This window comes from Ursus arctos, unplaced genomic scaffold, assembly GCF_023065955.2.
Source record: "Ursus arctos isolate Adak ecotype North America unplaced genomic scaffold, UrsArc2.0 scaffold_9, whole genome shotgun sequence".
In the NCBI taxonomy this organism is placed as follows: domain Eukaryota; kingdom Metazoa; phylum Chordata; class Mammalia; order Carnivora; family Ursidae; genus Ursus; species Ursus arctos.
In genome coordinates, this window is record NW_026623111.1 from 6,277,284 (window position 1) to 6,300,232 (window position 22,949).

At 52.1% G+C, this 22,949-nt stretch overlaps 1 protein-coding gene across 3 annotated transcripts in view; it reads left to right on the plus strand.

The window, feature by feature from the left end:
- STX18 (syntaxin 18) overlaps nt 1–22,949 on the plus strand; it is a 116,800-nt gene that overhangs the window by 92,205 nt on the left and 1,646 nt on the right. For all 3 annotated transcript variants that reach the window (XM_026514389.4, XM_057309866.1, XM_026514390.4), the window contains exons 6-10: nt 2,505–2,620; nt 10,409–10,497; nt 19,520–19,578; nt 20,956–21,025; nt 22,592–22,672. In XM_026514389.4, the coding sequence (XP_026370174.2) occupies nt 2,505–2,620; nt 10,409–10,497; nt 19,520–19,578; nt 20,956–21,025; nt 22,592–22,672 (415 nt within the window). The remainder of the gene's footprint in view (nt 1–2,504; nt 2,621–10,408; nt 10,498–19,519; nt 19,579–20,955; nt 21,026–22,591; nt 22,673–22,949) is intronic.

Genomic DNA, 22,949 nt, shown 5'->3' on the forward strand with positions numbered 1-22,949 from the left:
TCGTTTCTTAAATTCCACGAGAACTGACCTCTTTATGATATTTCTTCTTCCCATCTAAGAACATGGTATCTCTTTCCATTTGTTATAGGATATATTTGTATCTTTCAGGAAAATCTTTCAGTCTTTCACACATGGGTTTGGGCTTTTCTTATTAAATTTATGCTGTGGTATTTGTTGTCGTTGTTAGTTTTTTATCTTTTGCTTTGGCTATTGCAAATGGGGTTTTCTCTTTCCCTCAGTCTTCTCACTGTCAACCTTTTTGATGAAAATTTAAGTCACTGTTATTACAAGTAGTGCTGTGATCAATATATTTAAAACTATATCTGTGTGTATTTGTGATCCTTCGAGTAGCAGGTGTATTTTCCAAAGATGGCTGCATCCAAACATATCCCATCCCACGTGGTCTTATTAAAATCAGTTTTGTCACTGCTCCATTGGGAGGGAGATGTGAGGTCTGTGTCCCCTCCCCTTGAGCCTGAGGGGACCATTGTAACTGCCGGGGCCGTGGAGGAGGGCAGAAATGACAGTGTGTGACTTCTGGGCTGTTATAAAAGGCACTGATGCGTCTGCCATAGTCTCAGAGAATGCTTGCCCTGGGGAGACAGTGACACTCCCATGGACCCCTGACAGGGAACGAGGCTCCTGGCCATCACCTGCTTGGCAACCATGGGAAGGAGCCTCCTTGGAAGGGAAGCCTCCTGCCTGTGGCAAGCCTTTGGGTGATGCAGCCCCAGCGGGCATCTGGCTGGGACCCTTAGGAAGGACCTGGAGTCAGAACTTGCCCCGCCCTGCCAAGCCACTCCCAAATTTCTGGCCCCAGAAACACTGATGGATGGTAAATCATTATTGCTGTTTCAAGGGACTAAGCTCTAGACGTCCTCAGCCGTCGTCACTGGATGTTTAGGAAGGTTGATGTTATAGTTACTTTTGAAAATTCTTTTAGGAATGTTGTAGAAGAGCGTTTCCTAAACAGCCTTTCTTAGCGCACTGGTCTTTTCCAGAAGCCCCGTGAAAATGGTCTCTGCAGTCAGGTTATTTGGAAAAGACATCCCTTTTGGAAATTCAAAATGTATTTTAGCATTATTAAAGGCTCTAAAAAGTTGTAGACTAAAATACCCATCTAGCTTTGACTCCGTTTTCTCAGATTCATTTGACCAGAAGCCCCTTTTCATGGAACATGGTGGGTGGACTCTATGCTTCATGGAGCAGCTGTTAAGAGCGTGCCTCTGAGGCAGGTTCCTGAAGTCACACCCCAGCCCAGCCAGGTACTAAGTGTTTGACCCGGCGAGTTTCCTCGCTTCCATATACTTCAGTTTCCTCCTCTGTAAGAAGCTCGTTAGTATCATTACCTACCTTACAGGGATGTAGGGCATTAAACACATTTATCCATATAGCGTGCTTAGAAAAATGCCCAATACATAATAAGCCCCCAGGAAATGTTAGCTGGCATTAACAAAATCATCCGTATATGTATTTACATTGTTCCTTTTATGTGTAGTCTTTCTGGCTAGTAACATGGAATTCATCATGGATCTTTTTAGCAGTCTATCCTTAATTTTTGCAGTGCTGTGTGGATTCTAGGAAAGCTAGTCCAAGGCTTGTTTCATAATCAACAAGTATTTTCTCCTCCTAGCTAATGACTGGCTGTTATAAGGTATCCATTCATTCAACCTGTATTTATTAAACACTGAATGCCAGGCACTCATCGGGGACCCAGGGCTGCTCAGCAACTGTGGCCGACAGCCCAGGACCCTGCTCTGAGAGCGTGGCCTCCGGCGGAGCGAGGCAGGCAATAAACAAGTGAACTAGGGGGGTCATCCTGGATGCTGGTGACTGCCTGTGAAGAAGACTAGGGCTGTGGCACGGTGTGCCATGTGGAGTGTGCTTGAGATCCGAGAGTCAGGGTAGGCCTCTAGGAGTAGGTGAGGTCGAGCCCTGCCCTGAAAGTGGTAAAACAGTACAGGCGTAGGAGGAGCCCGGAGGCAGACGCCAAGTGCAGAGGCCTTGGTTCCTGAGACAAGGCGCTTATGTTTTTATAGTTAACCTATTCAAGATACTCCTTACATATACTACGTGATGTGTAGGCGCGCGCGCGCGCGCGCGCGCGTGTGTGTGTGTGTGTGTGCGTATTTAGCAACACTTTCGCACTGGTGTGAAGCAGCCAGTGTCCTGGGTTTGTGGATCAGTCAGCCTTCACCACACACGTTGAGCGCGGTGTCCGTATGTGGGCCAGGTTTGTGCGTCCTTTCCTTCAGCACCTACGGCCTGTGTTCTTCCCCCCGTGAGCTTTGGTGGGGGTGCCCAGTCCTCCCCCTGCAGGCAGTGACCCTGGTCCCTTGTAGTAAGTGCCCCGCTACAGGTGCACTGGTGTGGCTGCTGCTTAGCCACCCTGCTCTCCGACGGAGGGCACAGAACACGTGTGCAGGGGTCACGTGACTCCCTCTGTGGTCAGAACAGAACCTTGTTGTGTCAGCAAATGATATGATTGCTCATTATTTATTTAGATCTAAGCTGGAACCAGAGCCAAGTACAAAGACAAGAGAATCCACGTCTTCTGAGAAAGTTTCACGGAATCCTTCAGAAGACTCTGAAGAAAAGCCTGTCACCGAAGAACATCCAGGTATGAATTGAAACCAGAGTCCTGCCTTGCATCTCTTCCTTACGTGTTGGCAGGAATACAGAGCGGAAAAAGGAACACAGTCCTAGATATCTTGTGGTGTGTGTACTTGCATAAAGCAAAGGAAACACAGAAGGGGCAGCCTCTTCTTCTGTCCCAGTTGGAGTTGATGCCTGTTGGGGCAGGGCAGGAGGATTCCTCCAGTCACCCGGGAACTGGCAGTGTCCAGGGAAAGGGCCCGAGTTGCGGTGCACCACCAGGGTGGGAGCTGGAGGCTCAGAACCGGGAGGAATGTAAGATCTCTCTGCTCAAGGAATCTTGCCCTCCAGTGTCAGGAAAGGTGGGGCACTGCCTCCCCTGCCCCCACGTGGTGCCCTGTCCCGTAATCTCAGCATCCTCTTAGCACTGACCCTGTGTGGCCACCCCGTGTAGACAATGCATGCCTAGTCTGCTGTGTCTCAAGTATAGCAGGGGTGGGATTTTTGCTTTGCACGAATCCCAGGATGTTGGTGCGCTGAGGCCCTGGGGGCTGGGTGTCTTGCTCAGTCCCCTCGTCTGTGTTATTACAGTGGTTGGCATTTCCTGTGCATCTCCCGGATGCCAGGCACTGCCCTGAATCTTTACAGATACCACCACCATTCTTAGAGCAGCCCTCTGGGATGGGTTTTGTGGACCTGTTTTTGAGATGAGCCTTGTGAGAGACTGGGAAACTTAAAAACTCGTAAGTGGTAGACTCAGGATATATGTGCCGAGCTCTGCTGCCTTTCCATCTGATTTACTCCCTGCATCGTACAAGAGGGGGAATTCAGAATGCAGTGTGGGAATGAGCACCTGAAAAATTTCAGGGGCCACTTCTGTGGTTGGAAATAGTGTCACTGGGGAGACCAGCACCTAGTGAGCCCTCCACTGTGCTGGGCTCATGCTGGGCCGTCAACAGATCGAGTCTCATTGGATCTTTTGAGGTGGTGCTGTCATCATTTTATGTGTGAGGAAATCGAGGTTTGAAGAAATTATATAACCCGTCCAGAGTCAAAACCAAGAAAGGGGCAGCACCCGGATCACTCTTTATAGAGCCTGAGCCTGTCCTCTCTGGCGGCTGCCTTGACCCGCTAGGCCGGAGGCCTTGCATACCTCCCATCTCCAGTGGTCCCTAATGAAGGAAACCCCAGCATCACTCATGAGCTAACAAGGCCCAGCTTTTCAAAGACAACATATAGGATATCATGTCTAAATTTACTCATGCCAGACACAGCATACTCATTCAATCCCTCATTCATTCAAGAAATACTGTAGGGCTGATGAGAGTGGGGAGAAGCCAGTACGGATTCTTGGGGCCCAGCTGAGAGGGTAGATCTCTGGTGAAGAGCTGTCTGCCCTTGCTCAGCCCTGAGCCCACACGGAGTGTTGCCGTGCTAGGCACTGTGCTGGGGACAGTAGTGAGTAGAAAATACGACCCCTCCGCTTACAGGCCAGCAGGAAACAGATGTTAATGGAATAATCGCACCGGCGTAGTATACAGTCATTGTATGCGCTCTGCAATAGAGGGTCCTGGTCGTAGGAGAGATCAGGCCTGTCTGAGAGGTCGGAGAGCTTGCTATTTCAGTAGAGACCCAAGGGCAGTGAGGAGTGAAGCCTGTGTCTCTCTGGGGCAAGAGCGTCACAGGCCGGGGAAAGCAGATGTGCGGGAGGTCTGCACGGAGCACTGTTACACCCATCTGTGTCGGAGCAGGGCCCCTGCGGTGGCTCTATTGAAGAAGAGAAATAGGGACATGAAGAGGTTGCTAGAGTCACCCAGAAACAAGATAATGGTAGAGCATACTCATGGTTGTAGAGGGGTGGGGGGAAGGTGCTGGAATTCTGGATAGGTTTTAAAGTAGAGCCACAACATTTGCTTCCTGTATGTGGGACAGGCAGGAAGGAGGGCTCAAGGAAGATCGTGGTGGTTTTGACAAGGGAGAAGTTTGCTGTCCTTCACTGCAATGCGGGAGATTGGTTTGCTCAGGAACCCGGTGTCAGGCATGTTAATTTTGAGATGCCTGGCAGAGTTGTTGAGTAGGGAGTTGGGTTTATGAGTCTGGAGGTCAGGGGGCAGGGTCTGTAGGCAGCATCGATCCCTTGAGACAGGCTGGGATCCACCCCCCTCCCCAAGTGAGGGTGAGTAAAGAAAGCATGAAGGCCTGAGGCCTCCCAGCACTTCCTGTCTTCCCTGCTTTATCCTTCTCCCTGACATGCCACCATCCTTCTGTTTGTTTTACTCGTGTATGTTCTTGACGATCTGTCTCTCCTACTAAAGTGTAGGTTCCGTGAGGACAGGAATTTCTGTGTTTGTTCACTGCTCTAACATTGGCACCCAGAACAGCGCCTGACATATAGAGGGTGCTCAATAAATCTTCGAAACAGTACATCACTGAAAACCACGAAAGGAGGGAAGAGGGTGATCGGGAGCATTGACGGCTGTTAGTTGCTGTGGGAGTGTTTCCTGATGTGAAAGGAGGATGCCTCTGGGCAATGGGAGGTACATCGTAGGAGTGAAAGAACCCTCTTCCTCACAGTTTATATTTTCATTTTAAAGTCCGTATTTGTTGTTTTATAATCACGAGGTTCTCGCCAGACTCAGCCAGCGTGCCAGATGTTAAGGGTGAACTCTCCAGTTTAGCTCCTGTCCCCCGCATATGAGACAGGATGGTAGGAAGAGTGTCTCTTCTGAGGCCGCCACAGTCCCAGCTCTAGCACCACCTGGCACTTCTGAGCACCAGTTCCTCCATTTTTAAAATGGGGGTAATGATACCTACCTTTTAGAGGGATGGGGAGGAGGGCGGGAAGTTGTCATTGGTGTTGCCTTTGCTGTCTGGTATCTTTGCATCTTGAGACACTCCCCCACCCCCATCTTGGTCCTGGGATGTCTCTGAGATCCCCTGTGGCCATCGTCTCCTGCCTTTTCCCCTGCACCCTGACGCCTGCCTGCTTCCACCGGCTCAGCCTCACTGTCCCCCCAACTCCTCAGACCTCCCTCTCCTTCAGTCATTTGGCGATGCTCGTTATGTAGTCCTCTCTTCCTTACTTACATGGGATCCCAAAGACTAGTGAAATCTGAATATGAAAAATGTACACAATTTCCTGTCTGTACACATTCCTGCGTGTAGAACAGACTTTTAAGTACTTCATTTTGTTGTTTTTTCCCCAAAAGAAAGCTCTTACCATTGTGTATCCCACCTTTGTTCCTGTTTGTGGGTCTGTAAGGGAAGGCAAGAAACAAGGCTGCAGCATGGAGTCACAGAAGCGATTTCGGAGTCAGACTAACCTGGTTTCTCAGCCTGGCCTCTGTCCTGAGCTGTGACCCTGGACAAGTTACACAGAGTCTGAGCCTGCACTTTCTTGTGGCATCATGTGGCCGTGGTTTGCTGAGACTGTCACATGAGCTAGCATATGAAGGGCCTAGCAGTGGCTGGCGTGTGCAGTCGCTGTTCCACAAACCACCCATCTTCCGTTAGTTTGTATATGGCTGTGAATAATCCAAAAATGAAACTTAAAAAGCAACAACTCCCTTATAGCACCAAAAAGAATAAAGTATGTGGGGAATAAGTTCAACCAAAGTGTAAAACTTACGTTTTGAAAATTATAAAATATTGTTGAAAGAAATTAGAGATGACCCAAATAAATGGAAAAAGCATCCCAAGTTGGTGGATGAGAAAAATTAATGTTATTAAAATGGCAGTATACCCCAAATTGACCGACATACAGACATGAAGTGAGCAAACGCTGTTGGGAAAATGGCGCCAGTAGACTTGCTTGACCCAGGGTTGCCACAAAGCATCACTTTGACAGAATGCAGTGTCTGTGAAGTGCGATAAAGGGAAGTGCGGTACAACAAGGGATGTGGCGAATCAGAACCTTCATTCGGGTGCGAGTTCTCCAGGCAGAGGACCCAGCCGCGGAGAGGTGTGGGGGGAAATGAGCTTGGCACGTGGAAACGCGCATGTGAGCTCACAGGCGGAGGCGGTAGTGAGGACGGCACAGGGACAGGCGGATGGAGCCCGAGGCCTGCGTGTACAGGCCTTACAGGCCATGGTCAAGGTTTGCCTTTGATTCTGCGTGTGGCCAGAAGCCCCTGGAGGTTTTCAGGCTGAGAGTGGCAGGTCTGGTGCACAGTCTAAGCCTCTTTGCTGCGTGGAGCGGAGCCAAGTGAGGAAGAAGTGGCCGCAGTGGCCTCGGGATCTGCGGCAGTCCGGGCGCCAGGTGACAGCGTCGCCCGTCAGACAGTGGTGGAGGTGGAGGCTTCTTCGAGAGAGAGAAGCGCTCCAACTCCAGCCGTAGCTTGGAGCTGCAGATGAGCTCGTAGGTGGGACGGGAGATGTGAGGGACAGAGGGACGGAGCACCCAGGCTTGGGGCTTGAGCAGCCCGGCGGACTGCGAGGAGGAGGGTAGGAGGAGAGGAGTCTGGCAGCAAGGCTCGGGGGAGCGGCGGGGGCAGCACCAGAATGCTCGTGTCCACATGCTAGGGCTGGGACACCTGATGGATTTTCGGGTGGAGACGGTGAGCCGGTGGTCGGAGTGAGCCTAGAGCCCAGGGAGGGCCTCAGGGCTGGAGACACTTGGGAGTCGTGGGGATAGGCCACGCGGAGCCCCAGGCCTGTGTGCGCCCACCTCTGTGCTTCTGCCCTGTCGTGTGGGGGCCTTTGACATTTCGTCCATCCTGACCTTGATGCTGGCAGGTCAGTCTCGGTCCCCCAGCCCCAGCTGCTCCCCCTACGGGATTACACCTGCCTGTGGGCATTGCGCTAAGTGTGTCTGCAGTTTGCAGAAGGACTCCTTAAGCCTGGGCTATGTGGAAACCTTCAGCTTAGCTGTTCAGGCTGTCATTTCTCTTTTAGAAACGTGAGCTGTAACTTAGACAAAACATAGTTCAGGAGAGGGCTGGGTGGTATAGTTCTAGGCAGAGCCTGCCACGCTCCTGATTTTTAAAAAAGCCACCAGTCTGCACTTAGTCAGCTCTGTCGTCATGCAGCCCTTCTGTCCTCGTCGATGTTTAGGCCGCCTTCTTCCATATTCTGGCTATGCCAGCATGAGGTCTGCATGGACCTGTTGGTTTTTGTTTTTTAAGATTTTATTTATTTTAGAGCGAACTACCTGGGCATAGGGGAGGAGCAGAGAGAGAGAATCTGAAGCAGACTGCCCACCTAGTGCGGAGCCCAACGGGCGCTTGATCTCATGACCCTGAGATCATGATTTGAGCTGCAATCAGAGTCAGACACTCAGCTGACTGAGCCATCCAGGCGTCCCTTCATGTACCCATCTACAGTTTGTGTCCTTACACTGGTGTCCCTTAGCATTAAGATGGGCCTGGTTTTAGTGAATACTTGCTACACTTCTTGAATGAGCCATGGCTCCTGCCCTCAGGGAGCTCACAATTGATGGGCAGGACAAGATGCCAGCCCCTGAGAAAGTGAGTAGTGCCCTAAGAAAGGGCACAGGTGGGAAAAACAGAGTTCACTCAGAGGGGACTTCAGGAGGAAGTGCCTGGAGAAATGAGTCTGGACCTAAAATGGAAACTATCTTAGGCAGAGGGAACAGTGTGTGTAAATACGCAGAGGTCACAAAGCACGGAGTGGAATGGGACGTAGGCAGGACGGCGCATGGAAAGAGCAGGGGTGTGGAGACTCCAGTGGGCAAGGCGGGTGGGGCCCGGCCAGGCAGAGGGGCCTGGGCATGGGTCCTGGCGCTGGGCTGCGGGTGGGCTGCGCAGAGGACGGCGTGAAGACCCTTGCGGCAGCAGGTCAGGGTGGCGCCCGACGGCTACCGAGGGGAGCGGCTTGTAGAGCACGCATCCTCTCAGCAGATAGTTCGTTCCAGCTCAGAGCTCATTTATCCTCAGAGCCGATGTCACTGATGTTTCTGTGTTTCTAATTGTGGTGTTCTTACCCTTGACATCAGAGTAGAAGCTTGACGTGGATACCATAATGAGGTCATGTTGGAAACAGCGGCTCTAGGGGTGGAGGTGGGGTGAGTTAGAAGTGCAGAGGCTCCTACCTGAAGGTGTCCTCTCTGAGAAACAGCTCACTGGTTCCTACACATACTTTCAGCCTTTCTTTTATATGTGTTATATATGTTTATTATATTTGCATGTATATTTATTATATATAAATTATATAGAAATGTCTTTTATAAATATAGTTCTAGCAAAAACAGCCATTTATTTTAAACTTGCACAGTGTTCTAGGTGACATGGAGGGTTTTGTGATGATGCGTCTGGAATGATAATACCTTGTATACAGGGTCTGCCTAAACTTTCTCTAAATTGGTGCTATCATATGTCTTTTCCCTTATCAGTCTCAAAACAAAAACTCTGGACTTTTCCCCATCTCGTGGAGCTGAGATCAGCTCTGGGAAATTTCCTGAGGCTGAGGAAGAAAAGAAAAAGAAGCAGTACTTGGCAGCCCCTGACAAGCCTAGAGGCCCCACTGAGACACCAGACGCAAAGTCACCTTTAGAAAGAGAGACCCCCCCCCCACCTTGGGGTGCCTGGGTGGCTCAGCCATTAAGCGTCTGTCTTCGGCTCAGGTCATGATCCCAGTGTCCTGGGATCGAGCCCCACATCGGGCTCCCTGCTTGGCGGGAAGCCTGCTTCTCCCTCTCACACTCCCCTTGCCTGTGTTCCCTCTCTCACTGTCTCTCTCTGTCAAATAAATAAATAAAATCTTAAAAAAAAAAAAAAGAGAGAGACCCCATTATGGTGTCCACCAGGGGCAGATGCCTTCCATATATTTCCCGTGTCCTCCGCACCCCCGTTGAGCCAGGCAGGCCGGCCTCTCTAGCGTGGTCCTGGGTGGTACAGCCCTTCCTAGGAGCCTGAGCCGCTGGTTTACTTCATCAAGTGTCCATCACCCGTTTGTGTGATTACAGTCAAAAAGCTCCCTAAAATGTTCCCGCACCTCCAGTCAGCAGTTCGTGCTCAGGTGTCTGTCCTGGAGTACACCAAAGAGTGCTCGCAGGGTGGCCTGGCACACGGCACCATGACACTGATGAGAAGTCCAGACTACCGAAGGTCTCCCCGGGAGGTCAGCTACGGAAGAACGGCGCAGCCTTACAATGCAGTGTCACGCGGCTTAAAAGAGCGAAGCAGAGCTGTGTGACCGACGTAGGACGATCTCCCGAGATACGGTGAAGTCCTAAACAGCAGGTTTCAGAACAGTATGCTAAAAGTGAAGCACCACACACACAGCTCTCTATTTAATTTCTGGATTGAGGCGTGGCGCCAGGCAGGGAGTTCCAGCTGTGTGTATGTGAACACGCTAGGTCAGGTCTGTGAGGCTACAGCCAAGTGCTGACATGGTGACTTCTAGGAGAGGAATAGGATTTGGGAGTGGAATGTCGTTTCCTGTATTTTTTTTTTTTTTTTACGAAAATACGCATATATTCAGCAGTATTTAGAAAGCAGAGGGAGGGCATGAGTGTGTGAGTTTGTGTTTTGAGGCAAAATACACTTGAAGACTGGTTTTGAAGATTGTCCCTTTGGTTTGCAACATTGCTGAGATCACCGTGGCACTGAAACTGCATGAGGTGCCTTCTCCCCCTGCACACCCGGGCACACACATGTCCACACACACACATGTACACGTGTCTAAGCATGGTGGGAGAACTGTGGGGCGGCGCCTCAGTCACCGGATGTGGACAGAGCTGGAAGACCCCATTCCACACCATGTGCGCACCATGCCTGCATCCGAAGCCGGCCTCTTCTAAAATGAATTATTTTGCCTTCTGCTTTTCTTCTTCTTCTTCTTTTTTTTTAAACAGAAAAGGTTCCAGCTGAATCGCAACCTGAACTGGGCACCTGGGGAGATGGCAAAGGTGACGATGAATTATCCCCAGAAGAAATACAAATGGTAAGGCTATTCTCTGCCGTCTGGTGTTGCTAACTGGTGTTAGTTAGGAGGTCATCCTAAATGCCCTTGCCCTGATTGCTATACCGAGTTTTAAAAGTTATAAGTAAATATTTTAGGTACAACTTTTGCACTTGATTTCCTAATCCTTAATATGCTTTTCATAAGTTTTAAAATTGTAGTAGCGTAATTAAAGAAGAAATTGCCTTAGAATAATTTTACTAATATTAGACTTCAGCTTCAGTAAAATAGTCCTCTAGACTAAATGGGTCTTTTGTAATTACTGCTGTGGTGCTTTTCAATTGTTTGAGTTGCTGGTGTTATGCTAATGTGGAGAAAGCGTGAGTAATGACTGAAAAAGGACGAGTAACAGCTTAGCTGCTAAGGTCTAGTTGCCAGTTGCAGGCCGTCCTCTCTGGATGAGTTTCAAAAGGAAACTGATCGCTCTGGCACGAGCCCGCCAGCTCCTTTACAGCAGTGTCTGTGTCTACTTCGTCCGGACGCTGGCGTGACTGAGCCAAATGGAATCCATCTTCCTGGGGCGGGGAGCAGGTGTTTCCTAGCTTGGTCCTGGCGCAACACTGTCCTCTGTCTACAGAGCTAACCTGGCCCCCACATGGCACGCTTTCAGTGGCCGCACCTGACTTGTGCGGCACTTGACGGGGGACGGAACTCTGCTGGTCCCCTTTTTCTCCATGATGCTCTCAATAGTCGTGCTCAGGGGTGGTGGCCCATCACCATCTCCTTTCAACGTGGGCAAAAAGCAGTCCAGTGTCTTGCCCAAAGTCCTCTAGTTAGTTAGTGGTAGAGCTGACTAATCCTCACTTCCCAGATTTCTGACCTAAGTCTCCTGTTCCAGAAGATGGGTAGTGGAGCTCTGAGCCAAAGCTCTGTCAAATGAGAAAGGGGTCCAGGTGTTTGTGTGGTCAGGCTCTTCTTTCTCTTCTGTTGTCTTCATAGCTTGCAGGTCTCAACTGTTAGGTCCTCAGAGAGGCCTTCCCAACCACCCAACCTGCAGTGGCCCCCAGCCACTCTGTCCGTGTACCCTGCTTTATTCCCTCATCCCTCCACTAGAATATAAGGGCCATGAGAGCAGGACCTTGTCTTCTTTTGTGCCCATATTCCCAGAGCCTAGAACGGTGTTCGAATGATGAGTGCCTTTGATAAGTGTAATGTAAAAGCTATGGGCAGTATCATCAGTAAGCATTACTAGAACATTCTATAAGTTATTACTGTTATTATGTACTCATGAGCACCCCCTATATGCCAAGCCTTTTACATATGTTGTCCTATTTAATCTTTGCAACAGTCCAGTGAAGTAGGAACATCCCTCTGTATATTTGAAAAAAATAAGGCACAAAACCTCTAATGCCCTCCAAGGTCACAGGGTCAGTAGAGCAGCCAAGCCACATCCTGTGCCCCAAGCCCTGGCTCCAGACCCTGCACTCTTTCCCCTATCAGAGTTCATGGGAGTCCCGGGGGGGGGGGATCTGGTGGCCTAAGGGAGTGTAGCCTGTATTGGAGCCGTGTAGCAAACTGACTCGGGCAGCCTGGCAGAAGAGTCATCCTCCTGGGCGCCTGGGTAGCGCAGTCGTTAAGTGTCTGTCTTTGGCTCAGGGCGTGATCCCGGCGTTCCGGGATCAGGTCCCACATCGGGCTCCTCTGCTGGGAGCCTGCTTCTTCCTCTCCCACTTCCCTGCTGTGTTCCCTCTCTTGCTGGCTGTCTCTCTGTCACATAAATACAATCTTAAAAAAAAAAAAAAAAAAAGAGTCATCCTCCCGGGGTCCACTGAGTGGGGTTACGTGCCCAGGTCTGTGGGCCGGGCCCCGTGAAGGTGGCCGGGTGCGCGGGTCCGCTCTCTTGAACATCGGCTGCCAGGAGCAGAGCATTGGCTCAGGATCTTCTTGTTCTCCAGACTTCCTGTTTCTTCTCCAAGACTGAATAAAGGACTGACCCACAGTTGGGGGGGGGGGTCACCTGGTGACCTGCTGTGATTGTGGCAGGCACACCTCAGTCCTCTCTGCACACGTGCAGCTGTGACCCGCTGCCCGGTCACCCCACGGCAGGGCTAATGACTGAGTGAGCTGACCAGGAGGGTCGTGCATCACGGTGCCTGGCACACAGCAGGTACTCACAAGTGCCTCTGCCTTTCCCCTTCGGAGTGGCAGGACATCTCTCTCTGCCACACGGGGTGGAAGACACTGGGCAGTGCGCAGGCTCTTGGGTCACAGCTGCACGTGTGCAGAAAGGACTGAGGTGTGCCTGCCACACTCACAGCAGCATCACGGGGTCATGCAGGTGGCAGCTGGAGCTCAATGGCATTTCATGTGTATTTTATACACAGTACAGTTTCACAAACATTTACCCCCCTAGACAAGTGGTTTCCTCTTTAAAATCATCACCTTAGAAGCGCAAAACTGATTCCAGGGATGGTACTATTAGCCGCGACTTTCCTAGGACTTGCTTTGGGGTGTTCCCTCAGAGCCTGTGGGATTTGCTTTGGAATAATAAGCAGAGCTCTCTTTGTTCTTTACAGGCAAAAATAATTCTGAGTTCAGGGACTAAGTCAAACAACTTCAGTGGCTTGCCAGGCCCCTGCCTTCCTCCAGGTTCTCTCGGGTTCCAGGATGCACCCTCTGACTTTGAGTAGATGCTCTGCGCTCCCCAGGCCCAGCAGACGTGGGAGCCAGAAGTTCGAATGTGGAGGGTGGCTAGGGAAAGACTGCAGTGTGGATTCCAGCTAGTCGGGAGGTGACGAGGGGTTGGTCGGGGCGCGGCCGTGGAGGCAGGGATGAGCGAGGTGCGGGGGAAGTGGACTGGGTTGGACTGGGAGAGGAGCCTGGAGCTTTCTGACTTGGGAAAACGATGCTGGTAGTCAGAAGGGAGAGCAGGCTGGGCAGGGCAGGGGCTGCCGAATTTCATTTTGGACAGCTGTGTGTGTGAGGCGCCTCTGGGACATGCAGGGGAAGTGTCTGGTGGGCAGTGGGGCTCGAGGCTCAGGCTAGAGACGTGCATGCATGTGGGAGAAGTCCTGCTGCTGCTGTTTGAAGCAGTGCATAGTGGCGAGAGAGGAGCGAGGCAGAGGACATGGCCCTGGGGGTGCTCCGCGGGGGGCAGGCTGGGGCGGAGGAGCCAGCCAATGAAAGTGAAGGACAGTTAGATCATACTCCCTTCTTACAGCCAAGTGATGGGAGAAGTTTCTTAAAATCTCAGTTTTTCTTCAGTTTGTACAGGATTTTATTAATGAAAATACTGATTTCATGTTCCCCTAAATAATGTAAGAGTACCCGCATTTCTTCCCTGGAGAAAAAATATGCATAGCTCTGTCTTTTGAATGATTTGTACGTAAGCAGAATTTACCTTCTGTTTAAGGCTTTTTTTTCCCCCTTTTATACACTTCATAAATAAGAGTCCGTTGTTTGCCAGAGAAGTTTGCCTTTCTCCTGTAGGTAGTGGTGAGCAGTAGGGGTTTGTTAACCTTTGCTAATGCATGACCTTTAGAAGCCTCTGGACGCATGCTGGGGTGGACCAGAGGAAGGCTGGCAGCAACGATGTCTGTAATCAACTGATGCCCCATTCCAGTGAGAGATGATGAAAGTACATGGGCTCGGGGACTCGACAGAGTCAGTTACAAATCCTCTTTATATCACCTACTGTGTGTGTAATTTGGGGCAAGAAAATTAGCCTCACTGAACTTGAGTGTGGCAAGAATCACCACCCCACAGAATTGTTGGGAATGCAGTAGCGTGTGGAAGAGTTCCCAGCCGCATGCAGGGCCCACGGGAGCTGCTCAGCCGGTCTCGGCCCCCGTGCACACATGCAGTCACGGCACATCTCCAGAACGGGGTTTAGCCAAGGTAGATGAAGAATAAAGGTTCCCGTCATTAGGCTTTTCTGTGCATAATGACTGCTGATGCCCTGTGCTTCCCCTTCCTTGTCCCGTCCTGAGTCGCTGTCTGTAAACATGCTACTGACCATGCCCAATGATGCTGGTTATTTCAGGGTCCCAGTATCAGGGACTGGAGCCATTGGAACTGGCAAGACCTCCCTAATTTGTAATGTGTTCCTGCAAGTGGATTGGGCAGAAGGATGTGATGTTCAGAACTTTGATGGCCGCCTACTTAATGTTCAGCTAACCTCTCTCTTAATTGGGATTGATAGCTAAGTGCCATAGCTTATAGTCTGGCTAACCCACATCTTGACGGGCTCACCCCTGAATGTGAAGAGAAAGAAGTAGCGCATTATTGGTTTTAAATTGGAAAGTGTTGTAGCAAATTGGAGTCATAATTCATAATCACTGTTTTGGAATTTTTCCTCGGGGTAAAATAGTGAATTAAGCCCTAATAATACCAATTTAATTCATTATTTCACCCATAGGAACAGTTGTTACGTGTTCCAAGATGGTTGCAAGAGTGTTATATGATTTGCACAGTAAATTTCCATTTATAACCCATGATGCAGGTATATTAACGTTTGAGTTAATATAAGCAGATGTTTTGTGGTCAGGCTGAGTGAAACCAAATTGTTTTCTGATGTTACATAGAGAAAATACCTCCTTTTCTAAGCCTGCATTCATTCTACTTGCCTCAAGTGAAACCACCTGCATTTACTGATGTATTCCTTAGCATAATTTTAAAGACGTGCATATGACTTCTGTTCTGAAATCTGCATGAAAGGTGTCCCTAGCCCCTGTCCCCTGTGGTAGGCTCCTGGAAGCACCAGGCGGCCGGCCGGTAGGGCTTGTGATCTGTGGCCGTGCTCATGGCAAGAGGCAGAATCTGGCCACCACACAGCTAAAAGCCCAGGTCCACACCCTGGGGACATTTCAGATTCACAGGGGCAGAGGTGGGGATGGAGGTGAGGGCCACAGAGCCATGAGTGTGAAGCTCTTTGGCACAGATGAATCACATCTGGAAGAGACCCAAGAGGTCCTGCGCCAGGGGTAGACTGCTTTTTAGGCTGAGCCCCCGTGGGTTCCAGCCCCTGTGGGTTGGTTCCTAGTCTTTGGTTCAGTTAGCTGCTCTTGCTTCTTTGCAATGCAAATAACCTCTTCTGGCCTCATTTTATACTCAAAGGCCTTTGTAGGAGTGATTTTCTTTTTAAAACTATAATAAAGAGGATTAGATTAGAAAAGAATTTCTGTAACAGTGTATTCACAATGTGGATTTGTGTCCTTTAAACCAGATTATAAACCCTTTTGGGCCCCCTATTTGGAAGTCTAACTGACTTCTAAATGGAATAAAGCAGTTAAATAATACTGCCTAACACGCATGTAACACACACCATATGCCAAGTACTGCTCTGAGCACTTCAGCGTTTATTAATGCATGCCACCCCATGTGGTAGGGACTGTGGCAGGCCCCATTTTCTGGAGAGCTCCCAAGTCCTAGACCTTTAAATGTGGTGCCTACCACTGTGGTTGAGGGGTCAGGGGGAGGTTGCTGGGGGCATCGGGTCTGTGCTGAGAGCAAACAGTATAGAGATGGAAGAAGCCATGGCAGGATGCCCACAAAGACAGCTTGGTTGCTGTCTTGCCTCTCAGGCCCTTCTTGTCCATCTCTCGCATCATGCAGGTCTCACGTCCCCCTTTCCAGTGCTTCCAGTGCCTCACAGTGTCCTTGGGTTTGCCTTCCCAGGGCCTATGGGTACCCCTGTCCTTGGTGCTGACCACGGAGCCCAGGCCTCGTTGGGTACTGCACCTTGTGAAGTCCCCGTCCCCGTGGCAGACAGATGCCAGCAGCTGCCAGCGAGCCCTAGTGAATGTTGTGTGAGCGTTTCTCATGCTGGAGAGAGTGAGACGACCTTGAGTCACAGCAGCCCTCTGAAGTTTGAAACCAGAGAGGTGGAAGGGCCTTCAGAGCATTTCATGACTCACTTTGTGTATCTGGACTCTCACTCCCAGAGAGATTAAATAATAATAATTAGCACTTAGGGCTTCCTGTGTGCCGTGCACTTGGTAAGCAACTTACATGTATTAGCACATCTTCCTCTTAACAACTGCTAATTAAGTACTGTTATCATCCCATTTTAGTGGCGAAGACAGAGGCACAGAAAAGTTATCTGCCCAAGGGCATACAGCTTAGAAAGTAAAGGAGCCATCCCTCCCCACCCTCGGTGTCACCACCACCTCTGTTTACAAAGAGGTCCTGTCACATGACAGGCCAGACAGAAGCCAGTGACTGGTCCAGGGTCATCCAAGGAGTTGCCACGTGGCCACCGGGGCTGGCTCGCTGAAGTCCCAGGCGTGTCCACCACCTGCCCCTTCCGGCCAGCATTTGCTGCTTGTCTTACTCAGCAGCTGAGGTGAGGTGCGCGGCTTTGCCGCTGCGCAGCATCGGAGACCACCCTGAGATCCGGTGCAAGTGAGTGTTGTCGGCAGCCCAGCCAGGTCTCATGAGGTGACTACCTTGCACTTGGCTGTGGGAAACAGGTTTTGTTGTTCCTGAAAACAGTGTCATTGTAACTTCCGCCCCCAAATGGAGGCCGTTTTCCATGAAGTGCTTAGCCTCGGCAAACCTCTCTCCTCACCCTATCGCCCTTGATCCCTTGAGGCATTTGTTTCTCTCACTTACTGCAGGGCCTGGGTACCTCTCGGTGGCCTTAAGAACCCAGGGGTTGAAGGAAATCAGAGCCAGAATCCGATCCCACTCCTGACCGCTGCTGACAGGAGGCCAAAAAGGAGGTGCGGCAGGGGCCACATGCCCTGGAGTTGGGGAGGAAAGAGCTTTGTTCACAAACCCCTAGTTAATCTTGCTTAGGAACAGTTTAAAAAGCATAAAAGGGCTGAGGATTTAAAATGACAGAGCCATATTTTGTCATTAGAAAAATAAGAAAATGCCCCCTGCAAAAAACAAACAAACAAACAAAAACCCTGAGTAGTACCTGGGAGAATTATTGAAAGTAAATGAGCACCTACATGCTCAAGTAATTGTATTTTTCCTCAAATACTGGACTCTTAAGTAACTGTTGAGAGTGAACAGAGCTGATACTTTTGAAGTCAGAAGTGAAGTTTTTAATCCCTTAAATAGCCTGCCCCATGCACAATGAGAAGGGCGGGCTGGGCACCGTGTCAGCAGCAAGCAGGGCAGCCTGTCGCCATTCCTGCCCCTCGGGAAGCTGACCCAGCCCACCCATCTTCTGACCCAGTGGGTCTGCGGAGGAGCGGTGTCCTCTTTGTGTTTGGACGAGCAGCGGGGCTGGGGACCGGGCCCCTGGAGTGTGGCAGGCCCTGCCCTGCGGGCCAGAGGAGAAAGCCCCGCCCCAGGAGGGAAGACACCTGAACCGAGGCGAGAAGTGCCGCGATGGGCCAGCCAAGTGCGGAGGAGCTTGTTACAAGAGGAGGTGGAGGAAGGTGGTTAATTCTGCCGGTGTGTCTGGTCCCTAGAAGGTGCCTAGGCCGGCTTTCGAGGGAGCAGCTGGGGGACTCCCATCACCTCTCGGCCTGTGCGGAGGTGGGGCGACAGGCCACAGGAGAAGGCTGTGCCTCTGCACTGATGGGCAGGGCCACGGGACAGGGCCGGCGTGGTGCCGTGTGACATGACTGGCATCTTAGGTCGCTCTGACCGAGGAGTGGGGGACAGACTGGAGGAGCCTGAAAGATTATGAGGGCAGAGCTTGGGTGCCAGGGAAGGAATGGGGTGCAGCAAGGGTGTGGCAGATGGGACGGAGGGCACCCGCATGGAAGGCTGGGGGGACGTGAGCGGAGGACCCTTAAGAGGCCCTGCCCGGAGGAAGTGACCGCCTGACCGTGTCGCCAGTGAGTGGGAGTGAGCAAGGCACCAGGGGAGGACAGGGAAGCACAGGGAGGGGTGAGGAGGCGTGGCGAAGGGAGCAGCGTGGGCAGGTGCAGAGGCGAGTGAGCGCAGCTCCTTCCCTCCCCGTGAAGTGGGAGCCAGACAGGAGGCAGGGAGACCGTGAGTCCCCGTGTGTGACATGCTCAGCACGGCCGTGGTGACTGTTGTGATTTCTATAAGTATGATCTCTTCCGTCCGTTGTTTTACTGAGCAAGGGGCGGCCACATCTTCAGTCGGATGGCAAAGCGTCTGGTCAGCGAGAGCTTGCTTGCATTTGTGCCACAGTGCCTCAGAAAGTTACCTGCAGTCACGGCTGCAGCTTTAACAGATGTGAAAGGAGGAACGGTGTGCGGCCTTTCCAGAGTCGGGTTTGACGCACTTCCCACCCTCAGGCAGCTTGGAGTCACACACGGAGTTTGGGGCACACACAGCTTATGACAAGGCCTAAAATATCCTAAGAGAGATTCAGAAGGTGCTAGACCAAGGTTAGAAAAATGAGAAATAGCTTCAAGCTCGGGGGCCCGGGTCATGGAGAAGGTGGCCTTTGAGCCGGGTTTGTGGGACGTGGGCGAGGAGCTGGAGGACCCCGCCCGGAGCTGTCTGTGCATTCAGGGAGCTGAGTGGGCATGCGAAGGCGGGGTGCTTGGTCCTGTGGGGGAGGGGGAAGAGGTCGTCTGGCCCCACACCATGGCGAAGCTTCAGACACGCCATCCTTTTGTTCGCCCAGAGTCAAGTCGGCAAGGATGACCGGGGGAGCCACTGTCTGCTCCAGAGTCAGCTCGGCTCTGACGAGCTTCTGCGTGTCAGGGGGGCATCCGTACCCAGCCTGAGCCCCGGGAATGCAGCTCCTCTGGCTCCTGGGCCTGTGTGCCTGTCACGGTGGGTTGGCCAAAGCATGGCTCTGAAATCACACTGCCCTGCTCTCAGCGAAGCTGCCAGACTCACTACTCCCCCTAAAACAGATGGGCCCAGAGGCAGATAGCACAGGCCCGTGGGAACCAGAAGAGAGCAGGAATGACAGGCGGCCCTGTACCTCCGTGGCATCAGGGTGGCTTGCAGGCAGGCACAAGTCCAGCCATGGGGATGTTGTCACACTGATGCCAGAAGGAGGCACTTGGTGGCGATCCTTGGAGGGCCGATCAAAGATTTCTGCCCGGCAGCCTTGCTAGATGCTTGCCTTTGGCTGTCTTGTTGTGTGACACCACCCTTTAATGTGTTTGTTTCCTCACAGTTTGAACAAGAAAACCAGCGCCTGATCGGTGAAATGAACAGCCTGTTTGATGAAGTGAGGTGTGTATGTGGGTTCTTGGGCTGAAGGCCTACGTGATCGCTTTCTCAGAAACTGGGAACTTGATTAATTTACTTTGGTGCCTCGGCATCCACTTGTGACCCTGGCCACGTGCACCCCCGACCCCGAGCCATTCGGGGGTCAAGGCAGCTGCCTGACTTTACCGACTCCCCTCAACTTGTGGGGCCATGGGAGGTCACCACCTATGTGTTGCTCCCAGTCACAGCAGATTGCACCAGGTACTGTGAGCGCCCCCATGTGGGAGCTGTTTGCACCTCATGACACCCCGGCAAGATGGGGGCTTGTGAAGACCAGCTGGTCAGGGCGGCCTCCGCACTTCGCTCTGCCAGGCTCTGTCTGCTCCCTCAGCAAAGGGGTCAGCAGCACCAAAGGCAAGTGACTTTTCGCCCATGTGAGCCATGGCTGGCTGGTCCCCTAGGGGAGGCACGTGGGGCCTGTTGCCCTGAGAATGTTTGAAGCGTCCGAACAGGAGGCCTGGGCTTTTGCTGGGCACAGAAATCCTGCTGCATTGTGGGCTCATACCAAAAGAAAACATCCCGGCGCTGTACCCACGCAGCCCTGGGGACTCCGCGTTCAGGCGTTTCCCTCTGACAGCACCCGTGCTCTTCTGTGGCCTTCACCCTTCTGTGGGCCTCCTGGTCCTTGCTCTGAGACTCTGCCCTCACCATCCCTGCCTCCATTCGCCTCGCTATCCCTTCATGCCTAGAAGCCCTGGGAGGGTGGGCCTCCTGGGCTGGGAGCTCAGCCCCTGCTGTCTCCATTTCTAGCTCTACTCCAGCCCCCAGCCCGCCCCCAGGGCACTCTTGCTGCCCCTGAAACAGGGAGAAGCGCAAACACTTGGTTGCCTGAACCCAGATATATTTTTCAGATGGAATTTGAGTTTTTCCTTTCAACAGGAAGTTGGTTTGAGTGGCAAATACACTTTCCCTAACCTACTGAGCAGTAACAAAGTCGAGCTGTCAGCACATTCTGGTGTTTTGTGTTGAACCCCCACCATGTTACTGTGGTTACTAGACTGGGTACAGGCCTTCTAGAAGACTGCCTTTTGTAACCAGGGGCGCGGACTCCAAGGCAGGGGCACTGCGGGTCAGCTACAGGGGAGGGCAGTATACTCCCCTAAGCTGAGAGACTTCGGAGGAGAGCCAGGAAGTACAGTGCTGTCTCCTTTCCCAAGCCCAACGTGGTGCTTTCACGGATGACGCGTGTCCCTCTCCCTCTCTGGGGGCTGTGGTGGTGTCCCCTCCATTTCTCACTTAGACGATCCTTTAGAAATGTGTAGCATTCTCGTTAGGACTACCAAGTACTAATGGTTGTCTGTAACCTTTTTTTTTTTTTTTTTTTTTTTTTTTTTAATGAAGGCAAATTGAAGGGAGAGTGGTTGAAATTTCCAGACTCCAAGAGATATTCACAGAGAAGGTTTTACAACAGGTAAGAAAGAAAAAAATCATCGTTTAAAGTTTTAGCTTAAAAGAGTATACTGTGAAGTCTGGATATTTCCCGTGAGGTTGCCTGATTTCTGGGGCAGCGAGTGTCCAGAGCCGTGTGCTTTTGGCCAGGTGCACTCAGGGCTCCTCGGGTGCGGGCCTCTTGTCCCCTGGTGCAGCTGCTGTTCGTGGCGGGGGCCCTCTGCTCTGGACCCGCTGGCGGCCTCCCCGGCGTGCAGTGGAGCACATGGCGGAGGGAGTCAGGTAGCTCTTCTTTCTGGATGCCCTCCGGTCACCAAGGTGGCGTCTATGAAATGGAGTGACCTTGCAGGGCTGTTGTAGGGCTCAGAGAGAACCCACAGGGAGCCCCCAGCGCTTCCTGGGTGGCCTGCTGGGTAGTCGCTTCTCAGTCGACTGTTAGAGAGCCCAGACTCGTCCCTCCCGCGGTGCCAGGTCCGTGCCACCTCAGGTGTCACGTCCACACAACAAACAGGATTGTTCTCGTAAGAGGATTTTTCATGTTACCTGCCTCCCCGTCTAAAATTCTTCTGGCCAGTAACTGGCAACACTTTTACAGACCTGATCAATTTGTCCTCTTGTTTGTAGCATCCACAGACCGTGGAAGGGTGTCCAAGACAAAACCATTCTGCTCTGTTGTGTGAAACTGGGCTAGTTGGCTTAAGATACCCCCCCTCACAAAACCTGCCCTAAACCTCACAGCCAGAGTCAAATCACTGTAAATTAGGTACATGATGCCTTTTTAATAGCATGTTTAAGGAACTGCTCAGGCACGTCTATGCTGAGCCTTCGCATAGAAGCCTCCGGACACACAACGGCGAGGTCAGCTGCCCTGTCGGAGCACACGCCTTGTGCTCGAGGCGGCTCGGCACGGTAGGAGAGCTCGGGGGCCGGGGAGTCCGACAGACGGGCTCCGACCCTGGGTGCCCTGAGCTGCGCCGCCCTCCATGGAACGGGGCCGGTGTCCCCTGCCTCGCCGTCCGAGCTGGCGTAGAGGAGCCTGACACGCCTGGCTTATCCAGCTGCTCAGGACGTGGCAGCTCATGTTCGTACATTTTAGCCCTTTCTTTAAGAGACACACAGAACGGTGACGCACAAGGCCCTTTCCTGAAGCTAGCATGGGTTTTAAAGCACACGCCTTTGGAGCTTTCATCTCTGGACGCCATAAAGAGTAGAGGAGAGACCAGAGGGAGAGCCCCCGGCCTGTGGCGGGTGCTGTGTAGTCGGCAGCTCTCGCCTGTGTCCCTTCTTGCCCGGCAGGTGGCACAGTGGGTGGCACCTGGGGCTGGAAGGGGCACGGGCACTGGGTTCCAGTCCTGGTCCTGCCACGTGGTTGCTGTGTGACTTTGGGCAAGTCACTAAACTTCTCTGAACCCTAAGTTTCTCTCTTGCAAAATGGGGCTGCTGCCTATCTCTCGGGGCGCCACAAGGACTCACAGGTTCATGTTTGTAAAGTCCTGGCCCTTCCTAAGTGGCAGCTGCTGGCTTCTGATGTCTGTACGCTTGGGGAAGGAGACAGTGGTTGGGTCTACCTGTCGCTGTCCTTCCACAGGAAGCCGAGATCGACAGCATTCACCAGTTAGTTGTCGGAGCAACTGAGAATATCAAGGAGGGTAATGAAGACATCAGAGAGGTGAGTACTCTCGGGCCCCCCGGGCCTCCCCAGTGTGGCACCGAGTCCAGGCAGCAGCGGTCGTCTTGCTGGCAAGGAGGCACGAGCGCCTTGCTGTGGCCCAGCCCCCAGGGCTCGCCTCCTGATGGCGCTGGACAGTCACATTTTGATCCCCGCCAAACCCCGGACCCCCGCTGTTACCAAGAGCCATGACTCACTGCCTTCCAAAGGAGTGGTGTGAGGCATGTGAGGTCACTCTTGGCAAGGGCCAGACCAGCTCCCTGATCCAGGGGTGGGC